General features: G+C 37.7%; 1 protein-coding gene across 6 annotated transcripts in view; it reads left to right on the top strand.

Annotated features, from left to right (window-relative positions):
• The first annotated feature begins 647 nt into the window (after window positions 1-647).
• cacna2d4a (calcium channel, voltage-dependent, alpha 2/delta subunit 4a) overlaps window positions 648-19711 on the top strand; it is a 111028-nt gene continuing 91964 nt past the window's right edge. For 3 of the 6 annotated variants that reach the window (XM_055006512.1, XM_055006517.1, XM_055006516.1), the window contains exons 1-8: window positions 4988-5587; window positions 6831-7027; window positions 12801-12882; window positions 15955-16071; window positions 16254-16313; window positions 17908-18070; window positions 18168-18299; window positions 18695-18755. In XM_055006512.1, the coding sequence (XP_054862487.1) occupies window positions 6852-7027; window positions 12801-12882; window positions 15955-16071; window positions 16254-16313; window positions 17908-18070; window positions 18168-18299; window positions 18695-18755 (791 nt within the window). In that variant the 5' untranslated portion in view covers window positions 4988-5587; window positions 6831-6851. The other 3 variants (XM_055006515.1, XM_055006514.1, XM_055006513.1) reach the window with 3 other exon arrangements.

Consider the following 19711-nt stretch of genomic DNA (forward strand, 5'->3'; position numbering starts at 1 on the left):
ATATTGAATGAAACTCTGAATATATGGAATGAAACTCTGAATATATTGAATGAAACTGAATATATGGAATGAGAATCTGAATATATGGAATGAAAGTCTGAACACTTTCATTCCATATATTCTGACTTTCATTCCATATATTCCGACTTTCATTCCATATATTCCGACTTTCATTCAATATATTCAAACTTTCATTCCATATATTCAGAATTCTAGATTTTATATATATAATTTCCTAAATGGCATGCCATATATATATATATATATATATATATATATATATATATATATATATATATATATATATATATATATATATATATATATATATATATATATATATATATATATAGTCTCAAAGGTTCCAGACCATTGGTTTAGCTGATGGAGCTAAACGTAAAGGCTGACTATTAGCCCTGCTTACAGTAATCAATGATTTCTTGTGTGTGTGTGTGTGTGTGTGTGTGTGTGTGTGTGTGTCTCCAAGCCCACAGAGGCGGGGTCTTTAATTTGTACAGTGCCTCCAAACCACTCCTGTTACTGCTGTAACCTCAGCTGGATGATTTTTTGCAGTCCTCTACATTACCTGTTTTACTTTAAAATCAAGTACTGATGTTTTTGCGACAGTTTTATGCTTTTGATTTTCACTCTAGCTTTTAAAAGTTGTTTGTACACTACACTTGTCCTGTATTCAAAATATACGTTCTTCATTTCATGTCATTTCTTCTACTATCTTAGTCTCAGACTGTGGAGTTGCTTTCTTGAAACAAGTTGGAAGTGTAATTCAGCTAAGCAGTGGCTCAGGTGAGTAATTCTGCATGCTCAGTTTTTTTTTTTTTTTTTTTTAAAAATGTCTGCCACTGTACTGTTTATGGATCACTGCGTTTCATATTCTGTTATCATTGTTTAGTTTATATGTATGCTGTTTGATAAGCACATGAGTCTTTACTGCACAGCAAATATAAAAATCAGATAAAACTAAATTCGAAAAGTACATTTTTAATAGAAAATAACAGAAAATACAGGACAATAAAAATGGATATGGTTGTAAAGATAGAAAATCAACTTAAAGTATTTTAAATACTTATTTGTTAAAACCTATTGAACAGCTTTATGAAAACAGCCATCAAGGTGTTTGACAAAAAGCCACAGTCATTTCATCATTGTGCAATCTTAAAGAAATATCAATTCCTAAGTCTTGAGAATTTCAAATTTTTAAAAAATGCTTACTAAATATATCAGACTGAATAGGATGGCTCCACTGCTTCTGGGGGATTTTATCAAAAAGAGAAATGGTTTTACTAATACAAGGTCAGCCACCAGGGGTGACCGTGAAGTAAAATTTAGAAAGTCCTCCTTTGCACAGAATGCCTTATCTATTAAAGGTTGCACAAACTGGAATACTTTACCTACAGCAACTAATCCACCACTAGACTTTGAATGAACACACTGGGAGAAAGGAGCAGAGTCGGGGCCACAGTAGCTGTTATCCGCTGGGGGGAGATGATCTGCACACACAGGGACAGTTATTAGTAAATCTTAGCAACTTTTCATAGAAATTAATGGCAAATTTCATGCTCAGTTTTGCTTTGATTTCACTTTTCTTCAATAAGAATATTGAGTCAATTATGAGGCTCATGTGTCCAAAGTAAACTGGTATTTGTATACAAAGTCCTTTACCTGAAACTGAAGTGCAGCTTTTTGACCTGCAGTGGCCGTGGTCGTGTTTGGTACGGTGTCCAATGTTTGCTCTGCACCTTGACTTTACCTATCGGAGAAAGCTCCACATTTGTACGTTTTAGGAGACAATATAAGGCATGGCTGATTAACAATCAAACTTGTGAACATTGAGAAAATCAGGCACTTTAAAAACAGGCACTTTAACTACAAGCACTCTATGACAGGCTCTACCTTGAAAGCACTTTACTGAAATAATAGCACTTTAGGGTAGGTTTAACCCAGCTAGAATTAATTCCTCATTGTCTTTGTTTTACTATATTGTTTTTATATACATCTGTAACCATGTATGTTTTTCTTTTTTGTGTGGGACAATGGATGGAAATTAGCCTTGTGCTAAATCCGGCTTGTTTACTACAACCTTGTGTAAATTTATGAGGTTGTATGTTCATTAATATGCACTGTCCCATCAGTGCATATATAATAAATAAAGAAATGAAATGAAATGACAACTTGTGCACTGAAACAGTAATTAACTGGATTGTAAAGGTGAATAGAATAACTCAGTTTATACGTGGAATTTACTAATTAGCAAACAGACCTAAATGGTTTAATTGCAGAGTGTTTGTCTGCATAAACTACTGTATTCACACACTTAATCCAGTTCTAACATGGATAAAATTTTCGTTGGGGAAATACAATGTACAGGTTTTCTGGACATTCACACAAACACTGTGATGTCTCTCATATTTACACCTGCAACCAGTTCAAATCCTTACATGTCTTTAACATATCAGCAGTTGTCACTATTTTGTGCAAACATGTTTTTATTACTGACATTTTAGTTATTGCGGCTTTGCTGAAAATTACCTCTGGACGGTTAAAAAACTTTCAAACTCATCTGTTTCTGTTGTTTACCCACATCTCCTTTTGTAACCATAGATTTAATGAGAGGAATCCATGAATAGCTTTCACTCGGCTTAACCTCTGCGGTGTGTTAAAACTGCATGTTTTTAGGACGGTACGTATTTTTGCAGAAGTTGTGCATCAGGATTAAATTTTGCACAAAACTCTTTCTTGTGCTAATACAGTTCACGCATGTCGAGGGGGGAGTGGAGGGGGGGGTGGTTCATCAGTGATCTGGGTCAGTGGGGGAGGAAGAGTCCCACAGCTGTTACACACTGCTGGTGTGTGTGCATGGATGTACATATGTAGCATGTACATGCTTGTCTGTTTTCCTCCGCTGGTGTGTGAGTGCATGTCACAGTCTTAGCAGTTATTAATCCCATTCGCGTCTGCAGTCACTTCAGCATTATTGCTTTATGTGCATTTCCAGATTGTTTTATTGCATTTTAATTTTCATAACAGCATGAGCAGATGTTTTGCTGTGTGCATGCATGCATGTGTGTGTGTGTGTGTGTGTGTGTGTGTGTGTGTGTGTAATATCCAAAGGCGTGATGGTTTCTGCCATGTGTCTGTGAATGTTTGCTATGTTTACTTCATGCTGTATGGTTCTGTGAGTCTGCTGTGTGTGAAGCATGACTGTGTGACTTAAATGAGGCTTAATGTCAGACATTAACATTTGAGTTCCAGACGTCATTTCAGCCTCATGTCTCTGTAGCAGCTCAGGTTCAATGTGTCATTTGGGCAAAGTATTGTGCAGCTTCGAACCATCAATAAAAATAAGATTACGTCTATGATAATTGCATACACAGATGAAAATCGGGAGCAAAACCAAACTGAAAAGTGGCCTCTAATATGAAGTACCAGACTTTTGTGATGCTTCACAATCTGCCCATAATGTTAGCATGGGAGATAAACAGATGGCTTGAGGAAGCATGTGTGTTAAACTCGAACAACAATCTCACCACTCATCAGGCACTTATAATGCAGTCTTGAGATCCTTCCTCCAGAAAATTTCACTCCTCACCTGTCAGTTTTACAGCTCTTCACAGCTTCATTCATGTGAATCTTAAATCAATGTGATTTGAGGACGACAATAAATATCTGGTGCTTCCCATCAGACAGTTAGAACTGAAGAAACTGATGAAACATCTTCAGGAACCAAAAAGCGAAATCCAGTTGGTTTTTGCTGAAGGTCTTGGGATTACCATGACTTGACAAATGATAAATACATTACATTTAGTTGGCAATAGTTTTGTCCAAAGCAAGATGCATTAAGTAAAGAACATGCCTCAGAAAATGATATTCTGTATCTATATCTATGTTCATTGTATGATCCTACATAATATGCAATAGTGCGTGAATCTGCTCTTCCAAAAACTTTAAATTGTCATTTACAGATCTTTCAATGCCTGAGTTCTGGACTGTTGAGTTTTAAAATGACTGAATGTACAAAATTTGACTTTGTTTGAGGTAAGAAAATGGAGGGATTTAACAGAACAGGATGCCTGCAGTGAAAAATAAAAAACTAATCTAACCGGATGAGTTAGTCCTGTGATATTATCCTATGATCATATCCTATGAGAGTGCCAACTTGTTTCTGAAATTTCACTCTGAGAATAAAAATCTGTATCAAAATCTAATGCGTGATAAACAAGATGAATGTACACCTCAGCTGACTGCAGATTTGTGCATATGCTGTACAGGCTGGTGCAGGGAAATAAACCAAGCATGTACAGAATATTTTCGCATAATTTGCTCTTTAGATAGTTGCAGTGGATTGCAGTTGTCTTTAATAAGCAACGCAGAAATAGCCAAAAAACTACCTAATCATGTAGGTGTGTGTGAGACAATGAGAGGCCACTAGGTGTCTCAGTGTGTTTATATTATAAGATCATGTCACTCAAGTGCGTCTTCCTCCAAAAATCACGACTCGCTTGTAATACAGCATTAACATCCCACCATGACTCTCTCCATTTATTTCTGTCCTGGCTTTTCCCACCAGTTCCCATTTGCATCCTTCTGTTTGCCTTTTTCTGTCCTCTCATCTCTATTTCCTTTTTGACACCTAATTCTAACAACTGCCACCTTTTCTTTAATCTTTTGTTGTTTAAAGTAGAAACAAACACACAAGAGAAAGAAATATTTGAGAGGAGAATAGAGAAAATAGGTAAGAGAAAAAAACTGATGAGGAAGACAGAGAAATAATAATAGGGACAACTAGAAAGAAAATAAGGACTAGAAAGACAGTGGGTCAAAGAGCGTTGGAGAGAAGATAAGAGCAAGAGAGAGAGATTGTGTTAATGTGTTTGTATGAGAGAGAGGGGAAGCGAGAGGGATGGGGAGAGAGAAAAGAAGGGAGGAGGGGTTTAATCCTGCCTGGATTATGGTATAAACTGGTGCTGGGGAGTAGGAAGAGATACTCTGGAGAGAGAGGAAGTCCCACTATCCATCCATCAATCCATCTGCCTTCCCCTCCATCCGGCAGCGTTTCCATCTCCAAGCATGATGTGATTTTGGCTTTTTTGGAACCCGTGTGGGCGAGAGGTCAGCAGAAAGGGACAGCAGGAAAATCTGAGGATGCAGCAGGATTTCTTTTGGGAATATGTGTTGTCTGTCTGGGAATAACACACCGCCTGATGAGTGAACTCGTGTGAAGTTTACCAGGACGTCCCAAGTCTTTCGTCACTCTCTTTTTTTTTTTCATCCCATAGATCCAAGTGAGGAAACATGGAAGACAGAAGTGGATGATGATGGGGGGAATAGAGATCAGATTAAGAGCCATGGAGAGGGAGGTGTAGGTGAATATGGCGAGACTCCTTTGTGACTGCTTTTGCACAGAAGTGACCTTTGACTCTGGGGACAAAAGCTTGCTAGACTCTTTTGTATGTGTGGATAAGCAGCTCAGCTGACATCAAATCATCCGTCAGACATTTTTCATTCAGTGGTGTTTGAATTTGAACTTTCTTCCTGGATTCACATGACACTTTAAAGCAAACATGACAGAGTGAGTAATCCTCTGTGCCACTATGTCTGATTTTGGGACGCATTGTAATCTTCCTGCTTCTTTTAAATTAGTATCCTGCATTTCTGGACGTCAGATGGGGATTGTTTCAGTCTTAAGACTTCAAGGAGGTCAAATTCAGTCTTAATTCTGTGAGTTTTTCAGATAAGATGCTTTATCTGATCTCAGATGTTACGTTACTTTTTGAGCTAAAATACAAAATTAGTCTGTGGTACAAAATGATGCCCAAATATTTTTATAACACAAATTTGCATACTTGATGTGTATAGTGATAAACCTGCTCTGCAGTTCCCCTCAGTTTTATGGAGCTAAATAGCATATTTTAGCTTAACTTTAGCTTTAGTCACATCTCTCATTGGCTCGCATTCATCCATTGATAGGATTTTCCAAGGTCTAAAACTCACTGTTGCACGGAACCAAACAACAGACAGACAAAGTTAGCAACTTGCTGGCAAATATACTTAAACATGTGACAGCTAAAAAGCCAGATATTTTCTTCTGTAGGTGGTGGAGACCAAAAACAGAGTGAAAAATAGAGAACGTCATCCCCAGATGGCCAGAAACATGACTCCAAAGGAATGCTAATGTGCTATTTATCTGATGTATGAGTAAATAGTCAATTGATAGTTAACAAGTTTACAAGGCTATATTATATCTGTGCTTGAAGCCAGAAGTAAAACTACTGCAGTAGATTACATCTGGTATTTAATAGTGGTGCTGAGTAAATTCATAGCTACATCAGCTTACACTTTATTCAAGCTTCAATGCTTTACTGCCATTTTAATATATCGGATTGGAATTTAGCTTGGTTAGTACATAGAAAGCTAACAAAAACCTCACATTTCACACAGCGTTGTATGTGTAAATGAAAAGATTGTGTATAGATAATGAAATAACTGAAGCAAGTGTTTCTAAAAGTATGCTATCATCACTACAAATCACCTAAGCTACAGCCTCTAAGTGTCAGGGTTTTTTTTTGTTAGTTATTTAGAGTAAAGCAGGAAGTTACAATATAGTTTCAGGATCAGATGCGATGTAGATTAAAGTAAGAGATAGCTGTTTCTGGCTTATGATTTTTGATGAAGTTCGCACCATCTTGTCCCAATGTTTCCTGTCCTGTGCCAAGGTGTTAAACAGTTTCTGTCTCTGTGGGTTTGCTCTCTGACCTGAGCAATTCTAAGTTTTCCCTGGCCTAATTTCACCATTTTTTCTCTCTTGGAGCCAGTGTGCAACAATCACTGGACTGATGCAGATCGCAGCAGCTGCAGGGATGAACCGCTGGAGTCTGGGAAGTGCTGGGAATGCCATTAAATTGGACAGAAGTGGGCCACACAGAGCAAGGCTGATGATGCTGATGTGGATTATCCTCTCCGGCTCGCTGTGCCTGATGGTCGACGGCCAGATGAAGCTCTCACCAGAAACGTGAGTACAGTTGCAGGGGAAAAGCCTCACAGAAGACTTTTTTACTACGGGGATTGAATTATCAGGATCATTTGTCAGCGTAAGCTATATGTACATGAAACAAAAAGCTCTCTTGCATTTGGTTGTATCCGCAGCGTTAGACTAACAAAGGCACAGATGCTGATATAATTATATTTCACACCTAACATGTACAATCTTCTGTTCCATAAAACTTTTTCCAGACATGATAACATGGCAGTCCACTCTTTGCAAAAAAAAACTGCAAAAACTTTAAAATGATATGCACTTTAATCCCTTAAAGACACTGTATTTAAATGAGGAAATAAACTAAAATATGCAAATCTGTACCTGTATTCCCTGATACACCTGTGCAGTATAATTGTATCCTCTCACAGTGGAAGACAATGCACTACCATTCAAGGTTAAAATAGATACACAACGGATGACTACTAACCCATTCCTTTATTACAACTACAGTACACTTTTGTCACTACATTTCTGTGCGTACACCCCAGCAGTCTACATGCAGTGTTATCCTCCTTAAAGCCATACGTCAGGTGGATGAGTCAATAGTGTTCTTTCTAATTTGGCTGATTACTTCACACTGATACATATGGGCCATCTGGGCACCTGTGGTGTAACGCTAACTGCCAAACCATCCTACAGCCTCACCAGAGCCACAGCCAAATGCACTGACATACAGCATTACTGTCTGATTGACTGAATATTGCTTTTTTTGTTCATTGATATTGCTATTAATATTGATATAAGCTGGTTTTTATGGATGGCAGTCTTGTTGGGCTCTTTAGTGTCTGTCAGACTGAAATAGTTAAACAACTAAATTAAATGCTAAATGATTTGCCATTTTACTTTCATGATTCCCAAACAGTAAAATCTACTGACTTAAGTGATTCCCTTATCTGTCCTCCACCACGACAATTTTTACTGAGAGCAATATCAAGACTGATATTGTTTATCTGTCTTTATGCGTGTGAATATGTGAGTGTCCCGGAGATCCCTACTGGAGCTACAACAACCGCAATGGCAGCTTTCAGTGCTTTGGCAGGTGTCGGTTTGTCTACATGTCTGTTGGCAGATTTCGTCAAAGCACCAGCATCACAAATGTGAAAGATGCAGTCAATAAACTTGACTTAAGCATGTAATAGAGAACAAAATGATGGACAAGTCTGACGATGAGGATGATCCAACCCATGAGTACTCATATAATAATGTAGCAATGACTACTTGGTACTCATGCGTTGGAATGTCATCGTGTTGATGGACATGACATTCATGTTTTTCAGGTATTTCATATCATTTTGAGGGCTTTTCAGAATGATGTGGAACAAATCCCTCCTCACCTCTCAGTCAACGATGCCTCATCATGGTCAGTATTTAAACAGCAAAGGAACAACATCAAATATATACTGTATATAGTGTATGTAGAGATTTCCCTCTTGTGAATAATAAAAAACAAGAGCAGGCTACCAAGTAGAAACTCAAAGCAACAAAAGGGATTACATCTGTGATCACTGACACAAAACTGAGAATACCTGTGATTTCCAGTTAGCCTGATTGCATGAACATGGTTATAAAAATGATCTGTACATACCTGCATGCAAAAGATTTGCTAGAGGACCTTAAAAATCTGATTGTGAGACTTCACAAAAATGAAAAAGGTACAAGAAGGTTGGTGAATAACTAAAACCCTGTCGAAAACACAGTTGCAGCAGTAATCCAGACATATAGAATGGTTCACAGTACCACTAATCAGTGCCACAGTGGTCCTCCTGTTAAAATGGCACCATAGACAGTGAGCTACTTTAACAATCTATCATAGCACATGGCACAGCGGTTAACAGTTGAAATCATTTTACGTGACAGTTCAGACCGTGTGAAGGAATATAGTGTCATTGTATCAACCTCTATGGACAGCGTCTAAGAAGAAAACCTTTGCTTGTTGTACAGTACAAAGCAACAAGATTAAGCTTTGCGAAAGAACATGAATAAAAGCCTGATGAATGTTGGGAGCATTTCCTTTGGTCAAATGAGATTAAAATGAATTTGTTCAGCTCAGATGGGGTCCAGCAAGTTTGGCCTGAAATTGCCAGGACTACCACATTGAATGCATTGTCCTGACAGTGAAGAACAGAGGTGGGAGTGTGAAGATATGCAGCTGCATGAGTGCAAAGGTATTTCAGAGGTGATGTTTATAGATGGCACCATGAATAAATGTGGATACACCAAAATGTTGGCTGACAAAATGATTCCCAGTCTGCAGAAAATTAGCAAGACAGGAATATTTGAGCATTACCACATTGTCAAAATCTTGCAAGAGTTTCTTACGAAAATAACATAAAACTATGACCTGGCCAAGTATGCAGCCTGACTTCAATACGATAGAACATCTTAGGTGTCTTTTAAAGAGAAAGGTAGATTAACACAACCTCTCCAGCAAAGAACAGCATAAATAATAGTATCTAGAATGGCAAAACATCTCTCCAAAAATGTATGCAGCACTGGTATCCTGTATGCCATGAAGGATTGAATCTGTCATCAAAAATAAAGGCAACAAAACAAAAGATTTGAATCTCAGTAATAATAGGTCTACTGACTTTTGTTGCATGGAGCTCCTTACTGTTAGGCTTGTATTTTATTATAGTAAATCTAAGCAGTTTTTAATCTACGTAAAAAATACACAATTAGTGTAAGAAGATACAATTTTGAATCCTTTGATATTTCAGTAATATTACACAGGGGTTACTCACTTCTGTTCCATACTTTACGTGTATATAGATTAATATATTTCCATGAGATGCACTTTCTTTTTTTTAGCTTACCAGATTTAAGATTTTAGCACAAAGTTGTCTGTACATCAGACATCAGTTTCCAACTGGTTGTTTTTTGAAACTCAACAATACATAGATGGCTTTAACAAAAAGGGACAATAACTCATAAAGCCTTATGTGTTTTATAATCACACCAGCGTTCACTTTGTGAGATAAGTGGGCAGTTTTTCTCAGGTGGACATTTCTTTTGGGAGTGAAACGCTGTGTTTGTTTTTTCTCCAAAAGCCAGACGAAGCTCTTTTGCCTGAACGGTTTTCAAATGTCCTGCTGACTAAAAACACCAACAGATCGATACGGTGCTGTCAGTCCACAATAGCCTATTAACACCGTATGTGTGTGTGTGTGTGTGTGTGTGTGTGTGTGTGTGTGTGTGTGTGTGTGTGTGTGTGTGTGTGTGTGTGTGTGTGTGTGTGTGTGTGTGTGTGTGTGTGTGTGTGTGCGTGTGTGTGTGTGTTAAAGTTGAAGGGGTACGTAGGGACAGAGATAAATACTCATTTTGTTAGATACTGCTTTTTTGCTTGCATGTGTGTTACTGAATCCAGTTTCAGTCCAGTATCAACCAAAGCCATACACCCATGTTTGCAGGTTATATTTAGTTTCCTGTACAACTTTTTGTACTTACACAACTTGGGGAGCATGTGTGCTGTCAGTTGGTAGGCTGGTGTGACTGAGGAAGATTAAAGCTCCAGGGACCGCAGAGTTCAGCAGGCCAACGTGGGTCACTGAGCCCAATGTGCTTCACTTTGCCTGAGGAACACTTGGCAGCAGGGTCCCTCTGGCTCTGGAAGTTAACTGTGGCCTGACCAGAACATCTCATGCCAAGAGGGTCAAATCTTTAGCTCCTGAGGCAGCACGACTCTGCTGCCATGCGGAAAACAGATAACTGAACTAATCCACTGCAGTGACACGTGTTGAACAACAACAATAAACGTGGAGATAACTGTACACACAAATGCTTTCTTTGGATAAAAGATTGTGATTCCTTCTTGAAAATGCTAATTAAATCTCCTTTTTCTGGTCACTGGAGCAGTTGCTGCTTCATGGCCCTTGTAGAGAAGTACACAGTTAATTCCTGTGTTGCGTTCGGTCCAGTTTCTAACCAGCTTTGGCGTGTCTAAAGCACTGTCTTAATCTGACCTTGCCTGACGCTTACAATGCTGCTTAGGCCCATATGCAATGCAAGTACAAACACTGACTGGAATAAACTGTACAAATCTATCTTAATCGCTATATTTTTGAATAAATAAAGACAGAAGAGAATGTTCTGCTTGACTTACGTCAAGTCATTTGTGTCATGTCTGTCATTTTTGAAAGTTCTTGAGACTGTTACAGAGATCTGGCTGATAAAGTCTTTGGAAACTCATCACAAAATCTACGCTACAGTGGTCTCACTCATATTTTGTAATGAACATATCAACAAGTCAGCAAATGATCAGCCAGTTTTCAGCACCGGCTGCCTGTTACTACCCTGCCTTGCTAACGAGCAGCGAGCTGGCTGACTCCCCATAGGTTGAGCCATCTGTCACATCCTGTCTCCTCTGTAAACTCTTATTACCTTACCTCGGCTGCATTCACATGGAGGATTTGTCGAATTAATGCATGTTATTGAGTACTGAGTGACCTCTTGACCCGACAGCCGCAGCTTTTACTGTTACCTTCACGGTAATCTGATTTAATCTGTATCTGGTGAATACCAAGGTAACCCCTTAACACGATTGGCTCTGTAGATTCATGGTCACCTTCAGTACGTACTAATACTCATTTATCACGGAAAGTACAAGTGAATTTATTTGGACAGAGGATGACTTATAAACTTCTTTAATAAGCTGTTCAGCTTTTCTTAAAGCACTATGATGTAAGTTTGGTTGTACACTTTTTGCTTTTCTATCAGTGAAACCAGTTTAGTTTTAAAACCTAAATAAAATTCTTAATTGGAGATAATTATTAGTTCATTTCATTTATTCCTATGTAATTTTACTTTTTTAATCAGCAAATTTTTTTTTACACCAAAACATGTGAGAACACACCCCGTCTAACACTCTGTAATGTCATGTTTATTTACAAAATAGGTTTTGAAATTAAGCTTTTCTTAATGTTTACATATAGTTGACTAGTAATTCATAAATCATATATTATCAGGACCATTTTGTTTGCTAAGAATGGCTAGCTTTTTACTTTATGCACTGGTCTTGCTAAATTTGATTTTTTTTTAAAAAGTCTAGATATCCTTTACATTATATGGAAACAATATTGATTGATTTTATAATTTAAATGTAAATAAAATATATGATACAGGATCCATAGTCACATTTTTGTAATTTCAAACTTATATAATTTGAGAACTTTTAATAGGTAATGTATAAATTACACTAAATCCACTTACAATGTCCTTAGTAGATATGTGTAATGTCAAACTTATAAGATCTTAGTTTTAGTTGCTATAACATGTGAGATGCCACATACTACTAAAAAAAACAAGCTTAAAATAAAATTAAATGACTGTAACACTTTCACATGCAGAGCAGCTCCACCATCTTTACTGTGTGAATGAATGGATGAAAAAGAAACATTGTCAAGTGCTTTGCAAAACCACTAAGGTTAAAAAATGTGCCATCATTAGCGCAGAGTATTTAAATCGGCATTCAAAAACTGCAAATGGTATACGGAACATATACAGAAAACACAACTAGCCTTATGAATAACATATATAATGCTTATGTGAGTCACACTTAATGCTTACAATTAAATTGACAAAAATGTGAAAAAGTAAAAGTAGCCATTTTTATGTGTAAATTATAGTAGGAGACTGTTAGAAGACTTGTAAAATGACATAAAACATAGATACTACAAACAGGAACATTTACCATTGGAAGCAATGGAAAATTCTTATTATTTTTTTCTATTTCATTTTTCTCCGTGTCCAGGGTGCAGAAGTGGGCCGTGTCCTTTGGCAAAGAGATCGCTTCTCTGTCCACCAGATACTCAGGAGCAAAACTTCTGCAGAAGGTAAGAAAACCACACATAGTAATAAATACAACACTTAAATACAGATGTGTCATACAGGGAATATTTTCAAATATTTTATTTCAGTAAATTCCCTTTTTCAGACAGAAAAATGCATTTTGTTTAGTGGGACTTTATGATGGTTGTGATGGGATTAATGCACTTAAATTATGAGTAACATGTATGTCAACGCAGAAAAACAGTATACATAGAGGAGGGTAATTGGGATTCTGCCTTCCGCCTACATCCTTTAGTCAGTATTTTTGCAGCTATGTTTGAAAATACAGTCGGCTGAATGCAGTGAGTAATGCAGCGCTTTCATGATAATTTCCACAGCTTACATTTGCCAGTTTACAATTTGGCTGCTGGCAATAGACAAAGAAAAGATATGAAATGTAGTAAAGAATACTTAAATGGGAGACACGTGCTTTACAGTCAGACATAGAAGCTAATATTGCAACATCAAACTGAAATGGGCAGAGTCAGACTTCATCTACTTTACCGCCTCCCATTTATTACAGCAGCCAGTAGAAACATGGCTCACTGGCATACATTTGCTGTACAACATCTGCACATGGCCCAGAGACCAATCCGATGACACACTTTGTTCAAATACGATTCGGATATGTCTTTTAGTAATTAGGATCTTCCTGTGCATGCCGCCCTGTAGAATCCCTGGCAGGCCTGTTCACCATCTGCCACACACACAAACTGCATGTTCACAGACACATAGCACAGTTTTCCACTGTACTGTACATAACGTTTGCCAAACTAGCTGTGAAAAACGGCATATTTCCTTAGTTTGTAACCACACAGGACATAAAATATTGACTATCTTGATCAAGCAAACCTAGAAACCCTATTTCATTTGTCTCTCTTACTGTAATAACTGTGTTAGTAATATCAAATCAAGTATATATATTCAAGCCTACTCACTCTTCCATTCCTCTGCAAATTTTTCTTCTGTTTCTAAAATTGTTAAATTTCTTTCTTTTGAACATTTTACATCTTTAAGTTTTATTACTCCGCCAAAGAGACGAAGACTCGGCGGAGTTATGCGATGATCAGCATTGGTTTGTCTGTCTCTCTGTCTGTTCGCAACATTACTCAAAAACGGACTAACGGATTTGGATCAAATTTTCATCGAAGGTCAGAAATGATACAAGGACCCAGTGATTACATTTTGGCAGTGTTGTGGCTTATAGTCTGGATCCACAGATTTGTTAAAGATTTCTGTATCATTGCGAGATAGCAGCACGAAGTCACTGTAACTATGACTACAAGTGAACACTACATCAGCTGCCTGCTGACAATCACATGATTGCGATCCTACTAAAAATCCACCGCTACAGACTTATTGGGACTTATCCATTGGGATTTCTACAAGGAACAATTGATTAAATTGTGGGGGTGTTTCCGAGTCTCATCAATTCCCGCCGCCCTCTACATATTTAGGTCACGGGATTCGGTATCCGGACAAAACGTACACATGCATAACACATGCCTGTGCTCAGCGCAAGGTCATTTTGTTTGTGGGCACATCTATATTAAATGGACACATTCTACAGTGCTGTGATTTCTGCCATAAATACTTTCAAGATTTCAGCCGTCTGAAATGATCCAACGACTGAGCAGCCTTGGTGGAGTACTGCGCTCTCTGAGTGCTTTTCTTGTATTGTTAATTTAAATGTGTTTTAACTTTACTTGCTTTGAACAGTGTCCTTGAGGGTTTTGAAAGGCGCCTATGAATAAAAATTTTTATTATTATTATATTTCTCCTAGCTGCAAAGTTAATTTGTTATTTAGTCAGTGGTGTGTAAAAAGCACTAAGCGCCTTAGTTTAATCTCTGCAACAAGAAGCCATTAATCACCCGCCTCTGTCTAATCGATGGTTTTCTTGTTATCTGCGGAACATTTAGTGACTCTGTCTCCTTGCTTGAGTAAACTTGGCAAGATATTGAATGTTTTAAAATCATAAAAAATGTTGGAGCATCACTTTTGCTGCAAACGGTGCATTAGTGTTTTTGCACGAGGCTGCAAGAGAGCTCTTTATCATTCTTTTATCTTCTATCTGTTTATCCATCTGCCTAGAAAACATCATTGGTGAAAATGAAAATCAGATTTTTCTCCGTTTTAGTGGCAGGTTGTACAGTGTGTTGTCCACTTATGGCATGATTGATTTGCAGTTGTGTATCTCAGCGCTTTGGAGAACCCAGTCAGGTTAAAAGGTGCTGTGTAAGTGCAGACCATTTGGCATTTATTTTTAGTTTCTTCCTTACAGGCTACCAGAATTTACAGATGGCTTGCTAAGAAGCTTCCCCCTCTCATTCAGTTTTCCATTAACAAACAGCCTACTTATATAAAATATAAAATGCTGTAAAGAAAATGCAGTTATCATCCTGAAGGGAACAGAAAATGATTCCAGTCACCACCACAAATAATTAAGGGAAATTGATATCTAATGTCACAAATGATGCTTTGAATATCAGTGCAGGAAATTAACTTTTCAGAACTAGCAACAACATTGGACAGCTTTAATTTCATTTATGTAGCTGCTTTAATTTCCTAACTACTAGCGGCAGTAATTTGCAGATTAGTTATTTGACTGGAGCAACAAATGGTTAGAAATGCATTAAAAGTACATAACACGTTGCATTATTCAGTGCTTTTACATCACTGTGAAAATTAAGATTACTTCATGACTTTATTTCATTGCTGATTTTTTAAAAAAATTTTGGACACAGCCGTTGCCATTGTTGTAAATTCATCAACAAAAAAATACTATTATTATAATCAGCACAGAGAGGAGGTCTGGAGAAGGAAAGAGCCACATCTGTACTGCAAACTGTGATTTGTTGATAATTTGTGCGTCTTTGAGCACAAATTATTAATTACAAGATTGTATTAGTTATTGTAAAAATATAGTGGCGGTACTGAAGATGTAGGTGATGTTTTACAACTTTCTCCATGTTTTGTTTTACCACCTTCAAAAGATATCCACAGGGTGTTTTACATAAATTGATTTCTTATGTAAAAGCAGTGCTACCAATTAAAGTGAGTGTGTCTGTTTTGAAGAAATACAAGGACGTCGAGGGTGCGGTGAAGATCGAGGAGGTGAATGGAGAGGAGCTGGTGAAGAAGTTTGCAGAGGAAATGGAGGAGATGCTCGGGAGGAAAATGAAATCTGTGAAGGTACATTCTGTCAACAAACACACCATGAATGGAAACCAAGCTGACGTGAACTCTGCCTGCAGACATTGTTGCAGAGATCACATGACAAATTGATGTATGTTTATTCACATCGTTAGCTTTAGTGTGTGCAGTGTTGGACTTGGTAAATTAAATTGTCTTTAACACAATGTGTTTTAACGCAGAGTTTAGCAGAAGCAGCAGAGGATGCTGATCTTTACCATGAGTACAATGAAACACTGGAGGTATGTCAGAATACGATTCACTGTAAAAATGCTCATCTCTGTGTACACTGTGTGAATTTTGCGATTTTTCAATATTGGCAAACTTTAAACTTCACAGATGCTAACAGTTTGTAACCACTGATTTATAGCCAAGTGTTTATTTTGAAATGATTACTCTTCTTTAGTGGTATTTGATGGTACATACAGTACAGTAATGTACTAACTAGAGCCCGACTAATATATCATTTGACTGATGTTATCGGCCAGTCACAGATAAATCAGTATCTGTGTTCATGTCATCCAGTTTATACCGATATTAAAACCTTTTTTACAGAACATAATACAGAAAAAGAGATGTGACATCATTTTGAAGCATGTCAGCACATAGTTTGTTCAGCAGAACAGCTCTGACTCCATAGTTTAGAATACTCAGTACTGTCTGCAGCACATGTAGCAGAGTACACAGCTAAGCAGACGGTGGAGTCAAGCTTTTCCTTCACTGTAAGCTTCTGGCTAGTTTGTGTAACACATGTCCGGAAATTTAATAAACAATGATGTCATAATTTTACCTTTTAAATACACTGCTGTTCAAAAGTTTGCAAAAGTTTGGGGTCACTTAGAAATGTCCTTATTTTTTTAAAGAAAATATGTTTTTTTAAGTGAAGATAACATTAAATTAATCAGAAATCCAGTCTAGACATTGTTAATGTGGTAATTGACTATTCTAGCTGGAAACAGCTGATTTTTAATAGAATATCTCCATAGGGGTACAGAGGAACATTTCCAGCAACCATCACTCCTGTGTTCCAATGCTACATTGTGTTAGCTAATGGTGCTGAAAGGCTAATTGATGATTAGAAAACCCTTGTGCAATTATGTTAGCACATGAATAAAAGTGTGAGTTTTCATGGAAAACATGAAATTGTCTGGGTGACGCCAAACTTTTAACGGTAGTGTATAACTCTACCTTACTATATGTGTATATACAAACTGTATCTGCTAATATATTCATACCAGACTTTCTTACTATCTAAAATTGATACTATGAAAATCCAGTATCAGTCAGGCTCTATTTACAGTGCAACAAGTCACAATCAAGGCATTGCAAACTTAAGGCTGAGTTAAGTGAGGGTTTTACAGAAATAGCTGCTCTAAATAGACTCTGCGTTTTCAAAAGTGTTTTCAATATTTAAAGCTGCAGTACGAAAAAGTCTGGAAAATGCAAAAGTTTAAAATAAGCATAGTCAAGCTTAAAGTTAACATTCACTCATTGCTTTACATGGATTTAACCCCCCCTTTTATTATGTTTAATCCATATTGCCACTGTGTCCTACTCTTCTTGTGGACCTCATTGCTCTTCAATTTATGTCACCTGATGGTTGTGAACAAACCTGTGATTGGCTAAAATCTCCCATCACACTGCATTTTCTAAAGCCCGAATATGAAGCCAGGAAAAGGTGCTCAGGTCTTGTTACCTCTCAGTCCACTTGATTTACAATGTATTAAAAAAATATTATGTACATTTTCCCAATGACACCAAAAATACTGCCTACCACAGCTTTGTTCACCTTTTATCCTATACAGTATTGTCACCATTTGTTCTTTTGGTCTCCAGTTTGACTATTATAACTCCATGTTGATCAACACGGTGGATGAGGATGGGAATCCAGTGCCACTTGGTGGAGAATTCCAACTGGAGGAAAATGAACATTTCAGTAAACTGGCGGTCAACACACAGCAGAGTAACATACAAGTTCCTACTAATGTGTACAACAGAGGTAACGCAAACATAAAGCCTGAACATGCTACAGTATATAACATGCCGGATTGCCTCATGAAAGTCTGTTTTATTATTTTTTTCTCCTTTTTTTGTAGATCCAGATATTGTAAATGGAGTCTATATGTCTGAGGCTCTGAATGACATTTTCATCGATAACTTCCAGAAAGATCCAACTCTCACCTGGCAGTATTTTGGCAGCTCTACAGGCTTCTTCAGGTTGTATCCAGGTGCGTCAGAGTCACCTCCACTCAGAACAGCATATGTTTTTTTCCCACTATTTTCGCCTCCAGGGCAGCACACAAGCATTCAGCTACACAAGCCAAACAGTTCACTTACACAGCAACTGACGACGCAGGAAGCTGTCGATGACTCAGTCTTGGTGAAAATATGGTTTGCTGGTGAATTCTGCTGTGTGTGAGAGAGTGAGTAGTAATTAGCGGAGGATTTGTGACACAGCTTGTTTTACCCACCCGCCGCTTCATCCATCACGCCCTCATTTGACGCTCTCTCGCCATCCATCCATCGATGCATTCAGCTGTTAATCCGTCCATGCAAACAACCAGCCAAGCAGCAGTTTGGTGTCTGACCAGCTCTGAAATCTGTTTTTTGTGTTTTCTTCTAGGAATCCAGTGGATTCCAGATGAAAACGGTGTGGTCACATTTGATTGCAGAAACAGAAACTGGTAAGTCAGTAGTTTTAAATGCCAAACAGTGATTTTAGGCTTCCAATCATGCATTTATGGGTGTCAACAGCACAGTGACGACTCAACATGAAGCACCAAACTTCAATTATCAGTCCTGACACTCCAAGTCAGGCACCATTAAACAGTCATTAGTGCCTATAGATGACTATCACTCGTATGTTTTTAAACGTATCTCACTTTCTCAGCTGGGCCTTCATCAGCAACAACGTGTGAAACTCATCCTGTTGAATCAGCAGCAGAGGCATTAAGAGAAAGAAGTTTTTCTGACTATTTGTTTTTTGCCTCCACATGCAGCTTTTCACAGAAATCGTGAGGTAAAATGTAAAACCTAGATTTTCTTGGCATCAGTTTAGATCAGCTGAGTGCAAGAGTAGACTTGTGAAGCTCATGCTGCTCTTTAACTTTATGTTTTATTAAAGCAGAGTGTAACCAGGGAGAAAGAAGCAAGGTTTTACAAAGGATCTGACGTGGGCTGATGCAGGCAGGTCTGCTGAAACACTGAATGGATCTCTCTTCAGTTGTAGCCAAAGAAGTAAAACAAGTAGTTCTCTAACTCCCATTACCCACTGGATGGTTGCAGCCAGTGTCAGATTCAGCTGTACATGTTCTAAAGTGCAGGCACAAGATAATATACAAGATTTGCTGATACTTTAGAATTTAAAATCAAGATTTTCTCTACTATTTCCTGCAGTTTCTTAAATGTTTGCACTCTCCCCGTGCAACAATGCAAATTTCCCCACTGTAGGATTAATTAAGGCTTATTGTATTGTATCATACTAACATTCTTTTTATATTAGCGGTTATACTGTGTAATGTTAACCAAACACGTTGCAGCTGACTTTTCTTGCCAATAATAGAGCTGCAATTAATGCTAATTTTTATTGTCGATTAATCTATTGGTCATTTTCTCAATGAATCCATTAATTATTTGGTCC

This window comes from Amphiprion ocellaris, chromosome 21, assembly GCF_022539595.1.
Source record: "Amphiprion ocellaris isolate individual 3 ecotype Okinawa chromosome 21, ASM2253959v1, whole genome shotgun sequence".
In the NCBI taxonomy this organism is placed as follows: Eukaryota; Metazoa; Chordata; class Actinopteri; family Pomacentridae; genus Amphiprion; species Amphiprion ocellaris.